Source organism: Columba livia, chromosome 16 (assembly GCF_036013475.1).
Source record: "Columba livia isolate bColLiv1 breed racing homer chromosome 16, bColLiv1.pat.W.v2, whole genome shotgun sequence".
In the NCBI taxonomy this organism is placed as follows: Eukaryota; Metazoa; Chordata; class Aves; order Columbiformes; family Columbidae; genus Columba; species Columba livia.
Window position 1 is genome coordinate 5639278 of NC_088617.1, and position 14001 is coordinate 5653278.

The following is a 14001-nucleotide window of genomic DNA, read 5'->3' on the forward strand; positions in this document are numbered from 1 at the left end:
CTTTAGTGGTGTTTAGCCTGGGAAATTATTTCCAAAATATTTACATGGTGGTGGATAGATCAAATAGCTGTGAAACAGAAATAGCAGCTTTTGCAAAACAGTAATTCTCAAGGGGATTTGTAAATTCTGTCACTGGGGAAAAAATACTGGTTCCTTAGTATTCCTCATTAGTGTCTCTTAAAGGCATTTTTCATAACCTGTGCTACCAGCTGCAGAAAATTTCCCATTAGTTGACAGGCTTTCAGTTGCCTGATGCAATTCAGAGGAGAGCAGGAGAGCTGTAACAGGCCGATATACTTCACAGCATCGGCAGAAGGGTCCGTGATGGAGCCGGGAGAACCGGAGAACGGCAGCAGAGGAGAGCGAGCGAGCCAGGGCCGTGGCTGCTGCCTTGTAGCTGGAGCTGACGAGACCATATTGTGATGTGGGATTATGTTCAAATGCCTGCAGACTCAGTGTGCGCATCCGACCAACACTTGTTCTGTCCTTCTGGAATGTATTTCTTCCTCTGAGTGACAGAATTGCCTGTTACTTTGTGAAGGCTGCAGCAGGGAGGAAAACAACATAGCATGAAGGATTAAAGATGATTGCATTGTTCTTTTCTCTTGCTTAGGTCTCTCTCTTCTGCCCTTGCAGGTCGACAGGCTGATGGAACTGTATTTTAAGTACCTGGATGCAATGCAGGCAGCTGATAAGAAGATTGATGGAGAGAAACACGTATGTATTGCTTAAGTTCTGCCAGCTCGTGTCCACGATACCTCTGCACAGAGCTCCTGGCTCAGCCAGGTCACTCTTGTGAGCTGGCCCTTGGACCTGTACTGTCACCTCTTGGTGGTTCTTGCCCTGCTCACCAGCTTCCAGTTACCCTCAGATAAAACGGGCTGAACGCTTCTCCACAGCAAGTGCTTCTGGCCTTTTCTGAGAGTGAATTTTACTGGGAGAGCCTGAGTCTGTGCTTCAATTTGCCTTCACTTTTACTTGGCTGCAATCTTGCTTGGTTTGGCAGATGGAGAGTAAGTGAAATGCAGAGAGACAATTACATGATAATGTGTGAGGCCTCCTACCCTGGTCTTTAGAGTTCTGATCAGCTGTGAGAACACGTCTATTTTGATTAGTTAGATGAGGCTGCAGCCAAAGGCTGGTGTGCTCTCTGCACACCAGCAGCGAATCGTTTTGAATGACATGAGCCTTGGTACCACACCACACTTTCTTGGAACTGGAGCTGGAACAGACTTTTTGAACGAGAATGAGCTGCTGGAGTCAGGAAGCAGCTTGCAGAGCTGTTAGCAAGCTTGGCAGGCTTCCCACAAGATTATCTGTATCAGCACTGAAGAGGGTGTGAGATTGATTAGCGCTGACGGAGAGTAATCAGTGCAGCCGCTGTCCCTGCACGTGGGCGAGCTCGGCGTGCCACGGGCTCGCCCCCTGCCAGGTGCCGGCCAGCACTGGCTGCACACGGCCAAGGCCGCTTCTCTGTGCACCGGCAAACGTTCTGGGGGCATCAGAGAGGCACGGGCTGAGTGATGAATGGAGCTGCGTTTGCTGCCAGCGTGCATGCTCCATATGGACAGCTGCAGCTTCACAACTGAACGGTGGCCTGAAGACAACCAGCCTTTACTCTCTCCTGTGATCCCTCTGTGCTCCATTCCTCCTCCTCGGAATAGAGCAAGAAATCATTTATTCTTTACGTTTCAGCGTTGGTGTGTGGGTTTTAGAACTCAGAGAGCAGAATGGATTGTTGTGGCGTAGGGGCCGCTGCTGTGCAGAGCCCCAAAATGCAGCGTGTGTGTGTGCCCTCGATCCCATCTGCAGGTGTGAACCTCTGCAGCCAGCACAAAGCAGGGCGAAGGGAATTTGTGAAGAAGCTCTTGTGGAAGCTTTTAATAATATTAAGCCATTTGTGTTACTGATGCAGGAGAGAAGAGAAACCAGAAGAAGCTCAGCTTTTCCTCCTGTATATAGAGGGCACCGTGCACTTGCCCCTTCACAAGGCTCTGCAGGCCAGAGTGGCGTGAATAAATGGATCTCGGTTCTCCACTCCTATTAGAGCTAGTAATAGGATTTGGCAGGAACATCTTGTGCAATATGTTGGACACAACATGTAGGAAATGCAATGTTGAGGTTCATTCCGTGCTTGGAACACTCTTCGAATTACAGTTTGGTTTGTTTTGTAGCATCCTCAAACGGTCAGTGGGAAATGACCTGCTGAGGTCTGAAGTGGCTCAGGTGGTTTCCCCACACAGAAGGAGCCAGAGCCGTCATTCTGTCCATCAGCTCCCAGCACTCCAGGGACAGGATTTATGGAGCACTTTAGCATTTCTCATTGTGGCACATGAATCACTGAAGTGGATGGTACAAACGCTTGGTCCCTTAGAAACTGCTGCATCACCTGGGGGCTTTGACCTTACTCTGGCAGTAGGGGACATTGCACCCCAAGGTCCAGTTCACAGATCCTCACCTTTCTTCCTGCCCCAAGAAAAATGATACCTGATGAGATTTTACAGGCTTAAGGCTTATCCTGTCCTGAGGAGAACGAGATCCAAGTCTGACGGACAGAGTATCCTGCTAAGTCTTGCATTACAAGAAGTGAAAACTCGATTATCCAGGGAATGACGGAGTGTATTGTACCTGAGGTTTTATCTGTAGCGGTGCAGCTGGCATAAGAAACTCCTGCTCTTGCAGTTATCTTCCTTTTTCTTTCTTTTAGCATGGTTTATTGTAGTGATCTATGTATAGCCTGCTCCTCAGCCATGGCCGTGCAGGTGTGGGGTGCTGGGGGCAGGAGGCAGGGGGGAATTTCTGGAGCCCCTTGTAATGAGCCTGCACCCTTAACCAGGCTGGGGTGCGGAGGGAGAGCTTCCCTTCCAGCCTCACCCACTGGGTCTGGGGAATATATTTTAAAGTAGTAACTTAGTGATTACCCTAATTGCCACGTGAAACCCGGGAGTGAAGTACATGTGAGCATTTGTCTCCGATACCTGATGCTTGTCTTAGCACTTTTCTCAGAGTTTTTAGTTAATGAAACGTAGAAAATGCCTCGTCCCCTTCTCAAATTCTTCACTTCTTTCTGTAGGAAAGGGTGGAAAATCCTAGAACTTTAAACTCTCTCTAAAATGATGTATAATTACAGGCGGAAACGATAGCCTTAGTGATCTCTAAAGATGGTGGGAAAAGACAGGAGGCGGTTTAATATTTTTATAATTCCACAGAAAATTATGCTCAGCAGGTTTATTGCTTAAAATATTCTCACCAGACACTTTGCGCTGTAATGACTTACAAATTACATGCTAATTGTGCTACAGTGAAGTCACTGAAAGGGAGAGGTGGAACTCCTGGCATGAGAGCGGTGTCCGCAGACCGACATAATTGAAACAGGAATGTGCATGAGCCCAGCATTCCAGCCGGGTTTAGATAAACTGAACTGCCTGAGCGGTTCTGAGGGCAGGACACAGCGTCGGGCCAGGGGCTGCAGAGAGACGCGGTAATCTTTAGTTTGGATCTTAAGGAGGGGAGGGTGTGCAGGTTCTGCAGCTGACGGGTTCGTGTTGGCTGTGCTGAGCTATGCAGCCACAGGGCTTGGCTTAGGACTGTGCTGCTGGCCGGCTGGGCTCGGCTTAGGGCTCTGGGGCTGAGCCTGGTGGGTCTCTTCAGACAGCTGCCCTGACGCAGGGCCCATTTCTCACTGCTGATGTTGAGCTTGTGCCCTTGCAGGAGGTGCTGCTGTTTCTCCTGACTAGGAAGTGGTGGTTTGCTTTGTAGCAATCGCAACGAACTTTCCAGCTTTTGCAGATTGGTTTCTCAATTTACAGAAATTCCAGTATGTTTCTGCTTGTGGGGCAGAACTGAAGAAAGTGCTTCGTGCAGCAACGGGCTCTGGTGGTTTGTGTGGTTCTGAGAGCTTCTAGGTCACCTTGTCGCCTGCAGTCCACAACCTGGCCAGGGCTGTGTCCCGACATTCCATGTTCCAGGGAAAACAGTGGTCGCTCTGCTGAAGAAAGCGTGTGCTCTGCAGGGGACATCGCTGTCACAGCTGGCAGCTGCGAGCAGGTGGCCCTGGACAGCCCTGGTTGCCAGGGGCTGGTTTCCCCCAGGGCTTCTCGCTGCTCTCCTGCTGCGAGTCTCCGTCCCTTTGTGAGCGAGGGCTCAGCGATGACCTGGAGTTGAGCTGTTCCCTGCAGTCTGCGGGTGTCACCTGCCTGTCCCCAGCAGCCCCAACAGAGCAGTGAGGGCAGAGGGGCTGACCTGCTGCAGGGCCCCAGGTGGTAACTGTTTCTACGCATGGCCGTTCCCTTTCTCCTCTGCAGTGCCTGGCTGTGGCCTCGCTGTCCCGCCAGTGCGGCAGCAAACATGGAGTCCTGTTGGGGTTTGTCCCTGTCAGTCCTGTGTTGTGCTCCCTGCCCCATGCTGTGTGCAGGAGGGACCAGGAGGGTCCCGGCAGCTCCAGGCCCTGCTCCAGCAACCAGAGCTGATGTGATCTCTTGTACGGCAACAGCAGAGCTGGTGTGTCTTTAGGTTTCCAGTCTCTATTTGACACCCCGAGGCCTGTCAGTCCTGCCTCATTAGTGTGAGAGAAGCTCATTTTAGCTTCACAGAAGCCCATCTTATTGCTGTCTTCTCCCATCAGCAAGGGGCACCTCAGCACATATTGCTGGCAGATTAGAAATGGCACCGAAGTGCTCATTTGGAGGTTCGCGACGTGACAGCTTGCAGAGAGAGACAAAGTGGAAAGGTGGCTGTTCGGCACTGTACTGGGTGGCAGATTAGCATTTAAAGGGTGGTTGTGGTTTAAAAAAAAAAAGGTTGTGAAAAGGCGCCTTAAAACTGTGCTTGTCTTCTAATTCATATCTGCTTAATTTACTGGCACAAAATAATCTTGCTTCTCTGTGGAGAGGGGCTGTTAAAGTGCTGCCTCCTCTCTGTAATCAAGGCAGCAGTTGCCTGTTTCAGCTCCTCTGGTTGCTGGGCTGGAATGCAGAGCAGAGACGCACTTTGTTTCTGCTCCATAGACTCCAGTCCTGCCCTGATGGTGTTTTCTGTTTAGGAATTTAGCACTGCTGAGAGGAGTGTGTGTGGTGAGCAGCGGTTCAGGAGCGAGTGCCTTCTCTTCTTTCTTGAATTCTTCTCAATATTCCGATCTCTTGCTAGCCAGACTCAACATTGTTTAGAGTTAGAGACAAGATTTGATCAGATTCAAGCAGTTTTGGCATGGATGCAGGCTGAGAAAATTCACTCCTTACACAAAATTGGATTTTTCTTTTTGCTGGCAAGAGCCTGTGTGCCAGTCCTGCCCAGTCATGCCTGTGCTCGGGGTTTGAGAACCTTGCGCTAATGAGGGTTGTGCAAAGGGTGCAATCTGCAGGGTCTGATGCTGGAGCATCCTGAAGTGGAGCCAAAGCCATTGACTTTATGGCATTGGTAACTAGGCATTGTGTTTTAAACCTGACCTGTTCTTTCACTGGCAAGCTGGATTTCCAGGAGGAGGGAGAAGCGTTTCGTGACCAGTGGTGTCCCCTCTCAGGAGCCGGTGTGAGCTGCACTGAGTCACTGGACACAGTTTCTGGGTGGTGGGCACCATTGCGCTCTCTGCACTGGGAAGTGCACTGGGCTCATTTTCCTTCTTGTGCCTGAAAGACTCTACTTAAATTCGATGCTGGGATGTGGCTTGACAGAACAGGAGAATTCAGGAGCCTGGACCAGCTTTGGTGCCATTGACCTTGCGTGTGTGCCCCAAGGAAGCACTTGCTGCGCATCGCAGGGCCGGTGTCGGCTCTGCTGGCTCTAATGAGGAAATATCGCTCCGTGCCCGTGCGCACCTGCCGGCGCCGCATCCTCAGTCACACGGGCTGCAGGGAGCGAGCAGGCCTGACAGCTGCTGCCTTTGTTCAAGAGGAAACCCAAAAAACAACCCCCAAAATGCAGATGGTCAGACACAGCAGCAGTTATTTTAACTGCCGGTCCCCAGGAAGGTGGTGGCAGCTCAGCGGGTGACGCGGCCGCTCGGGGGAAGCTGCTCTGAGCCCATCGCCAGCTGCCCTGGGGCATGCAGAAGACGATGGTCTGTCTGAAGACACACGGAGCAGCCTCTTGCCACCTGCATTTGGGCTCTGTCTGGGCAGGTCTCGCAGCGAAATGCCATTGGAGCAGAGGGAGAAAACCCGTCAGTGATCACAGAACCCGGGCTCTGCTGCCCCTCACACAGGGAGCGAGGCTGGGCTTGGCAAAGCCAGGCTTGTGCAGAATTGTCAGACCTGTTTTCTCATTGATCAGTCAGTAATAAAGTTGGAAGCCTGATGGGCCTTGGAGCCTGCTGGAGTCATGTTCTGCACTGCTGAACAGCACCCTCAAATGGCCAGTGAAAGAGTGGCTGTTTGTTCCATTTTGACAAAGAACTGATACATAATAGAGACACTGGTTTGTTCCATATTCACAGTCTCTAATCGCTCAATTTAGAAATGTAATTTGTATGTTTGAATTAGAATTTTAATTTGCAGATGGACACACTTCACAACCAGCAAAGGCAAAACTTTGTTCAAAACTGAATGAAATGTTTTGTGAATTTAAATGAATTATTAAAAGTACTTCTTTGGGGAGAAATATATGGATGTTAATGTTTTGGGGAACAAAGCATTTCTTAAGAAACCACAAGTATCACCAACATTTTGCCACTTTGAGAGACAGTCATCACACCTTTCTTTTGCGTTGCGTTACAGGACATGGTGCGTCGGGGAGAGATAATAGATGATGACATGGAAGACGAATTTTATCTCCGTCGCCTGGATGCCGGTCTCTTTGTTCTGCAGCTCATTTGTTACATCATGGCAGAGATCTGTAATGCCAACGTTCCCCAGGTAAAGCTGTACTCAAGGCTGGCAGATCGTCTGAGTTTCCATCCATGGTACAGACAAGACTCAGTCCTGGCAGACATGGCTTGGGTGCCTCTGGGGAGCTGCTCTGGGTCGGGGACTGGCGAGGCTAAGCCAGGTTTTGTGGTGCTCAGGTCTTCTGCTCTTCCCTCAATGGGATCAAAAGGGTGTGTGTAGTTTTGTGTTGTGTTGGAAATTACTTTCTTCTCTTTCCTGTCCCCTATCAGATCCGTCAGAGAGTCCATCAGATTCTGAACATGAGAGGCAGCTCCATTAAAATTGTTCGACACATCCTAAAGGGTGAGTTGAGATGTTCCTCTGCATGTCTCCTCTGCCGGGGCAGCCTGGCCATTCCGTGGTGGGATCAGCCCTCACATGGGGCTCTCCGTGACTTCATGGGTGTCTCCAGCCGTGGCTGGGCCGTGCTGAGGTGTGGGCAGGGCTGGTGTCACCCTGTCAGAGCCACGCGTGATTGCATCAGGACACTCTTGTTGTGCGTGGTCACGGAGCAGCACGGCGCTGGGTGCTGCCGTCAGCTCAGCCTGCCTGGAACTCGCTGCCGACATGAACGCTAGAGTAAATATTTAAGGGGAGTGTACATGCATTCTAGAGATGAGAACAGCGGAGTCTCATCTTTCATTAACATGGCCCCGCACTTCACCATCTGCACCGTATTAGTATCCGTGGTGTATTTGTCTTGTTCTTAGTGTCAGATTAATATGGATTATAGCATTAAAGTATCCTCTGTAGCTTTAAAATGTAGCTGTTGTGATTTGCGATCCCAGTTGTAAAGTACTGCTTGTTATTTTTAAAGCTTATGTTGAATCAGAGCGATGCTGATTTGAGCTGTGGCTGTCCCCTGTAGCCCGCTGTCCTTCAGCAGGGCAACCAGCGGAGCTGGGATGGGGACAGGACCAGGACCTGCCGCCCCCGAGCTGCGTCTGGGACTGTGGGGCTGTTCTGCTCCCCAGGGCTGTGCTGGGAGCAGGGAGAGTGTGGAGTGTGTCTCCCTCTCCTCCCCTGGACAGACAGGCAGGTTGGCTCCAGGGCACTGAGCTGTGGGTTCTGCTGGTTTGAAGGCTCTGATTGCTTTGGGAATCACAGCTATGTTCTGCTGGCCTTTTCTTCCCCCCAACAGTGGCAGGTACAGGCATCTTTTGTCTTGCAGATCCTGTCGTTTTTCTCCCTTCTCGTAAGCAGGAAAGAAGGGGATCAGAAGGACGGCTGGTGTGACAAAATTGAGAGCGATTTTCTGACAGTGTGAAATTTCCTGCAGCTACAGGCAATCGCTTTGGCCCTTGTCCTTTGCCAGCAAGTGCAGGTTAATGCCTGCTGATGAGCAGGGGGACTGGATAGGATGTCTTTTCTGCTTTTAATTGTGATGCTTGACAGTTCTGCCTCCAGCCCCTGCACTTCCAGCGCAGGGCATGGCTCACAGCCACGCGCAGATTGCCACGTTTGACCTGGGCCACGGGTGCCCGAGGGATTTGTCTACACATCTGGCTGGATTTACACACCTCACGTTCGTGTCTTTGGTTTGGTGATTTACACACAAAGCTCTTTGGAGGGCAGCTGCATTAGAATTTCATCTGATTCTTTCTTTCACGAGCCGTGCCTTGCATTTTGAACCTTTTTCAGTGGTTTTGTTGTGCGCTGCAAGCTGTGGGTTGCATGTCGGGTTGGTGCTCTCCGCAGTAACGTTCTCTGCCCAAAGAGGCCATGTGTGGCACGTTGAAGATGCGGGTGAGGGACACAGTGTTTGGGGCTCTGTCTTCACTTTCCCCAACTCTCATGCTTGCCAGTTTTAGTGACTTTTGCTGCCACAATTGTCAGTGACCTCAGAGATCAATTTATTGGTGGTCCCATGTGAAATCCTGCAGTGGGACCTGGGAGGTTCCTGCCAGGCAGGAGCAGCACTGAGCTCACCTGAGCTCTGCGCTGGTGAAACTCAAGTTTTTCTGTACTTACACTTCTATGTCCAAGTATGTTGTCACTGTAGATTCACCGTCTTTTGGCAGAAGTGCCCCATGGACACATTCATGCCTGTCCAGAGCTGTTTCCTGGGCTGACCGTGGCCCCTGGAGTGTTCTTGCAGGGATTTCCAAATCGTAGCTGGTGTCTGAGCCATAGGACTGTGTCCCGAGTGACTGGGAGGTCGGGAGCATTGAGCCTTGGCTGACACATTTCCAGGGCACTTTCCAACTTGCTCTCAGGACAGACGAGGGCTGGTTTATTTTTACTTTTCGTTCAGTGTTTTGTTCTTCTTTTTTTTTTTTTCCTATTTTTTGCATACTAATTAGGTGCTTCGTTTTTAGTTTGGTTTTTATGGCCTACATATTCTCCATGTTTCTCTGGCAACCTGACAGCTGATGGGTCCCCCGGGATTGCTCAGCATTACTTAGGATGCAAGCGCAGCAGCAAGCACGTTTCCTTACGGTGGGGCTTTCGGGGGGAGCGGGCAGGGATGGCCGAGGGCTCGTTAAGCGCGTTTCTGTGGGCTGACTGCTCCTCCTGCAGCTCCTTTTTCTGGAAGATCAAGCGTTATTTGCACGGGGACAGTTGGTTTGTCCTTTGGAAGAGCACGGCTGAGCCTTGGCTGGGGGATGTCTCTGGGATGGAGCCTGGTCCTCAGGGCAGCTCGTGGTGTCTGTGTTGGTCCCTGTCCTCGCTGGGGACGCGTGACGGCTCAGAGCCGTGACACTCGGCGCTGTGAGGGGACAGTGCGTGCGCCATCTGACCCGGGGACCAGCCCTGGCCCTTCCCCAGAGGTACCGGCAGGTGATGCTGAGTTCAGCCTCTGCTTTTGGTGAAGGGAGCTGGCACATCAGGGAGCCGGGGAGGTGGAGTGACTGCCGCGTGTGACAAACCAGAGCTGTTAGCAGGGTAACCACACAGCAAAGGCAGGTGTGTGTGAGACGGCGCTAAACTGGCCTGTGCTCCCTCCCTGTGTGCCGGCTTCCGAGCCTCCAATATCCATTACAAGCTTCAGTATTTCCCTATTGATTTTTACTGTTCTGTAACCGTTGTATTTTGTCTAATGAAGCGGAAACCAATCTCAGGTCCTTTCCCTTTGTGTAGCTACAGCAATGTGGAAGCTCTGTTTAAGTGCTGGCAGGGGGAGCTTACCTTGATGGTTTTGCTCTCTCACTGAAGTGGTGGAATTTTAAATAAAAAGGTAAATACATAAAAACTCAGTCAGATATTTTTATTTTTTTTAAGCCTGGTTCTAGGGCTTTTATTTGGTCTCTTCAAATCAGCATTAACGACAGTTGGTAACCCAGTAAACAGTCTGCCCTGCGAGTCACTGGGATTTCAGTCTTACAAAGCTTAAATGTTTAGAAGGAAAACTGCTGAGCTTCTGGGCAAGATCAGAGGAATCTGTGGCTTGCTGTGGTCCGAGTGCTCTCACAGGGCAGGGGATGGGCAGTGACGTTGGTGGCACTCGGGGTCCCTGGGGAGCCGTGCTCTGGCACGCCGGCGGTGCCGCAGCCGGGCGGGAGCGCTGCCTGCACCGCGGTGCTGCCAGCTGGGCCCCCGGACAGCCAGCGCAGCCAGGAGCTGGGGCTGGCGTCAGCAAACCCGGCGTTACTGCTGCCCTGGTACAGCGGCTGTGGCAGCGTATAAACACCAAAGGGATTTCTCCCTGGCAAAGAGCTGCGCCTCTCGAACACAGAGAGCGCACGCAGGAGGGAACACTCCCACAGCAGCAACTTCTGCCTGTCCTCACTCTTTTCAGTGCTCTTATAATAAAGGCTTTGATGGAGCTCAGAAGCATGTAGCAGTGCTGAACGTATAAATATTAAAGCAAACTTTCCACAGTAACGTACTATTCAGATGCTGAATACAAGCTGTTCTGTTTGTTTAGGAAGAAGGGAAAGAATGTGAGAAGGCGGAAGCTGGAGAACGCTGTCTAACCAGGCAGTCTGCTCCTGATTTACTAAAATTTGTTCAGCTCCTTCCTTTCACAGCTCACAACCTGCTTTTTCTTTTTTCTTTTTGAACTGTCTTTGAATACGCAGGTTCTGGTCGCAGGAAGGAGGGAGCTGGGACAGGACAGGGAGTTGGGACAGGACAGGGAGTTGGGACAGGACAGGGAGCTGGGACAGGACATGGAGGTGGGACAGGACGGGGAGCTGGGACAGGACATGGAGGTGGGACAGGACATGGAGGTGGGACAGGACAGGGAGCTGGGACAGGACAGGGAGCTGGGACAGGGATGGAGCTGGGACAGGACAGGGAGCTGGGACAGGGATGGAGCTGGGACAGGACAGGGAGCTGGGACAGGGATGGAGCTGGGACAGGACGGGGAGCTGGGACAGGGGTGAGAGCTGCCGGCTTTCAGTGTGTGCCAGGAGGAGGTTTTTGATTCCGCGGTGCTTTGTTGTGGCTGTGGATGGACAAGTCCTTGAGCAGGGTCTGGTGTCCTCTGCCTGAAGACAAAGAGTTTGTAGTTAAATCTGAACTGGTGTGTTTTCTTCCAGATGGGTTAAAAGCAGTTGTAGATTGGGGAACCGTCTCCACTTGACAAAAATCCTCATTTAAGATGTTCGGCCAACAGACAGGTTAAACTGAGGGTTAGGAATGTTTAACAGTTGTGTGCCGGTCCCCGCCTGACCTTCCCTGACAATGCTCAGCATTAACAGTGACCTGGAAAGCCTGTCTGTCCAGGGCTGGCTGAGATCTCCTGTCTGAGAGAAGCCAGTGATACAACTGTTCAGGCAACGGGTGCGGGCACAGGAACCGCCTCTGGGTGCTGGTGTCCACTTGGGTTCCTTGTGCTCTTTATGACACAAGCTGGATGTTCCTGCTGCAATCTCTGTTTACTACAGAAGCTTTTAATTAGAAGTCAGTGGATGTTTATTAGGCAAAGCTTTAACCTCAGGAATGGGGAGAAAACCCATCATGCTCGTTGCATAAATTCCCATTCAGCTGTTTGCACTGGACGTAGATTTCGATTCTGCGGTGGTACCTGCAGGAGAAGCTGCCCATCGTTGATTAGTGTCTGTTGTCTGTGTTCTCTCCCCCGCAGAGTACGCGGAGAACATCGGGGACGGGAAGAACCAGGAGTTTCGGGAGAGCGAGCAGAAGCGGATCCTGGATCTGCTGGAGAATTTCTGAGACACGGGGCTGAATTCCATGTCTGCCCCTGAGGACGTGGTGTCTGGTTCTCCCTCTTTCTGCTGCCTCCTCCAGTCTTGATTGCACGATAGAAGTGATGTTTCTGTGAAACTGCTTCCACGTGGGGTTTTGGAGATATTAAAGATAGTTTGCTTTTTATAAATCCCTTGTTTGTTATTTAAGTAGTATGCTGTTGGTGGGGTTGCAGCTGTGTACTTTTTCCTTTTTTATATATGTTTTTTCCCCCCAAGTCAGAGTGCAGCGGTCAGTGTAACCAGCACAGCCCTGCAGGCAGCAAAGTGGGGGGAAGGGGCTGCCCGGGGAGCTCAGGAGCTTGTGAGCCAGTTAGTCCTGCCCAGCATTTAATGAAAACACACAACCCGCTGTGCTGACACAGACTAGGGAGGCTGAGCCACCGGTTTGTGTCCAGCTTGGCTGCTCTGCAGTGGCCGAGGGACACCAGGAATCGCCACATCAGCTGTTCCTGCTGCATCTTCCTGGAGGTGAGTGGGGATCAAAGGCAGGTCCTAGCACAGCCAGAGATGCTGCAGCCACTGGCCAGGTCCTGCTCAAAGCTCAGAGGGAGGTAAGTGATCAATAACATACCCAAATTCCACTGATGACTTTGGCAGTTGGCTTAGGGTCTTGGCTGTGCTTGTTCCGTAGAAAATCAGCATAACGGTTCTGGAATGGGGCACATCAGTGATCTCCCAGACGGAGAACCCGCTCGTACTGCCAGTGGCCGGGGAGCTGCACAAGGACCCGGTGACGTCCCTCTGTCCGTCCGGCTGCAGCGGCACAGGGCACAGCTCGGTCCCGTCACCCTCTGCATGTGTGGTGTGATTCCAGGTGTTGGCTGCTGCCAAACCCCACCCCGTGCCAAACACCACTGCGTCCAAACCCCACCGTGTCTCCTGCTGCCGCTCCCAGACGGGATGAGAAGGAGCTGAGAATATTTTCCTGCATCCTCTTTTCTTCTGCTGAAGTTAATGACTGTCATCACAAAACATCGCGGCTCCAGCAAGCTGGGCCTTGCCTAATTTAGAGAGATTTGCATGCTGGCAGCATTCATTTTTTATCTCCAAGAAAAATGCATTGTCAGGGAAGCTTAAAGGCTTCCTTCAATCATGAGTGCATAGGCACTGCTGGCCTAGGCGCCATCAAACGCTGTTATTCAGGGATCAACGTGGAAGTCAAGGTTTCAGCTGCCACAAAGAGCTGCAAAAATACGTTTTTGTTGCCAAGGTTGTTTGAATTTCTCATTTCTTTCTTCTGTTTTAACCCCCTCCCTTAAAGGTGTTTTCCCCTTTATCTTTCAGATGTGTTCAGTTTTTTACTTTGAGTGTTGGAATTGTTCCCTTTCCACAGCACAGATGGGGTTTGTGGTCAGAGCGGGTCTCTGGTTTTCCTCCTGGAAACTGAGCTGTGGTTCTGTCTGACAGTGCTGGTTGAGGGACAGCGGCGGAGGAACTGAAGGCGCGGGGCGGTGGTGGTGCCGGGGCTGTGCCGTGGCGGTGCCGAGGCTGTGCCATGGTGGTGCCAGACCGTGCGGGTTCGCTGGACCCAGGGCAGCAGGGACAGGTCCTGGTGTTGCTCTGGGTTCAGTGGTCAGTGCTGTCCCCACTTTCCCACCTGGGGTGGGGATAACTGCTGGGGGTGCTGGGAGCAGGAACCCTTGCAGGAGGGTTGTCACTCATTTTTACTTGTGAGCTGAAGGAGATATTTACAGGGATTAAAAAAGCCCAACTGCCTGTGCTTGCCTGAGCACCACCCGGCTGTGGTGTCTCTCGTCGATAAGGATGCTCCAGATGCTGCTGAGGAATTAGTGCAGAGCTTGTTAGTGCAGGTCAGGCTTTTACAAGGTGGTTGATGAATTGTTCTCTCCTAATTTCCAGACTCTTTCAGGAGGAGGAACCCCAGTGCTCAGGAGTTGGGATCCTCTGCCCGATGGTCCCTGCCCTGTCTGGGATGGATGAAACCTGTTAAATTGTACAAAACCACAGTAAAGCACAAAAAAAAC

At 51.4% G+C, this 14001-nt stretch overlaps 1 protein-coding gene across 1 annotated transcript in view; it reads left to right on the top strand.

The window, feature by feature from the left end:
* The window catches only part of CTNNBL1 (catenin beta like 1), a 44633-nt gene extending 32489 nt beyond the window's left edge, over positions 1–12144 (top strand). Inside the window, exons 13-16 of the mRNA XM_065032072.1 lie at positions 637–717; positions 6711–6848; positions 7091–7163; positions 11893–12144. Coding sequence (XP_064888144.1) covers positions 637–717; positions 6711–6848; positions 7091–7163; positions 11893–11981 — 381 coding nt within the window. The 3' untranslated portion in view covers positions 11982–12144. The remainder of the gene's footprint in view (positions 1–636; positions 718–6710; positions 6849–7090; positions 7164–11892) is intronic.
* Positions 12145–14001: the final 1857 nt, after the last annotated feature.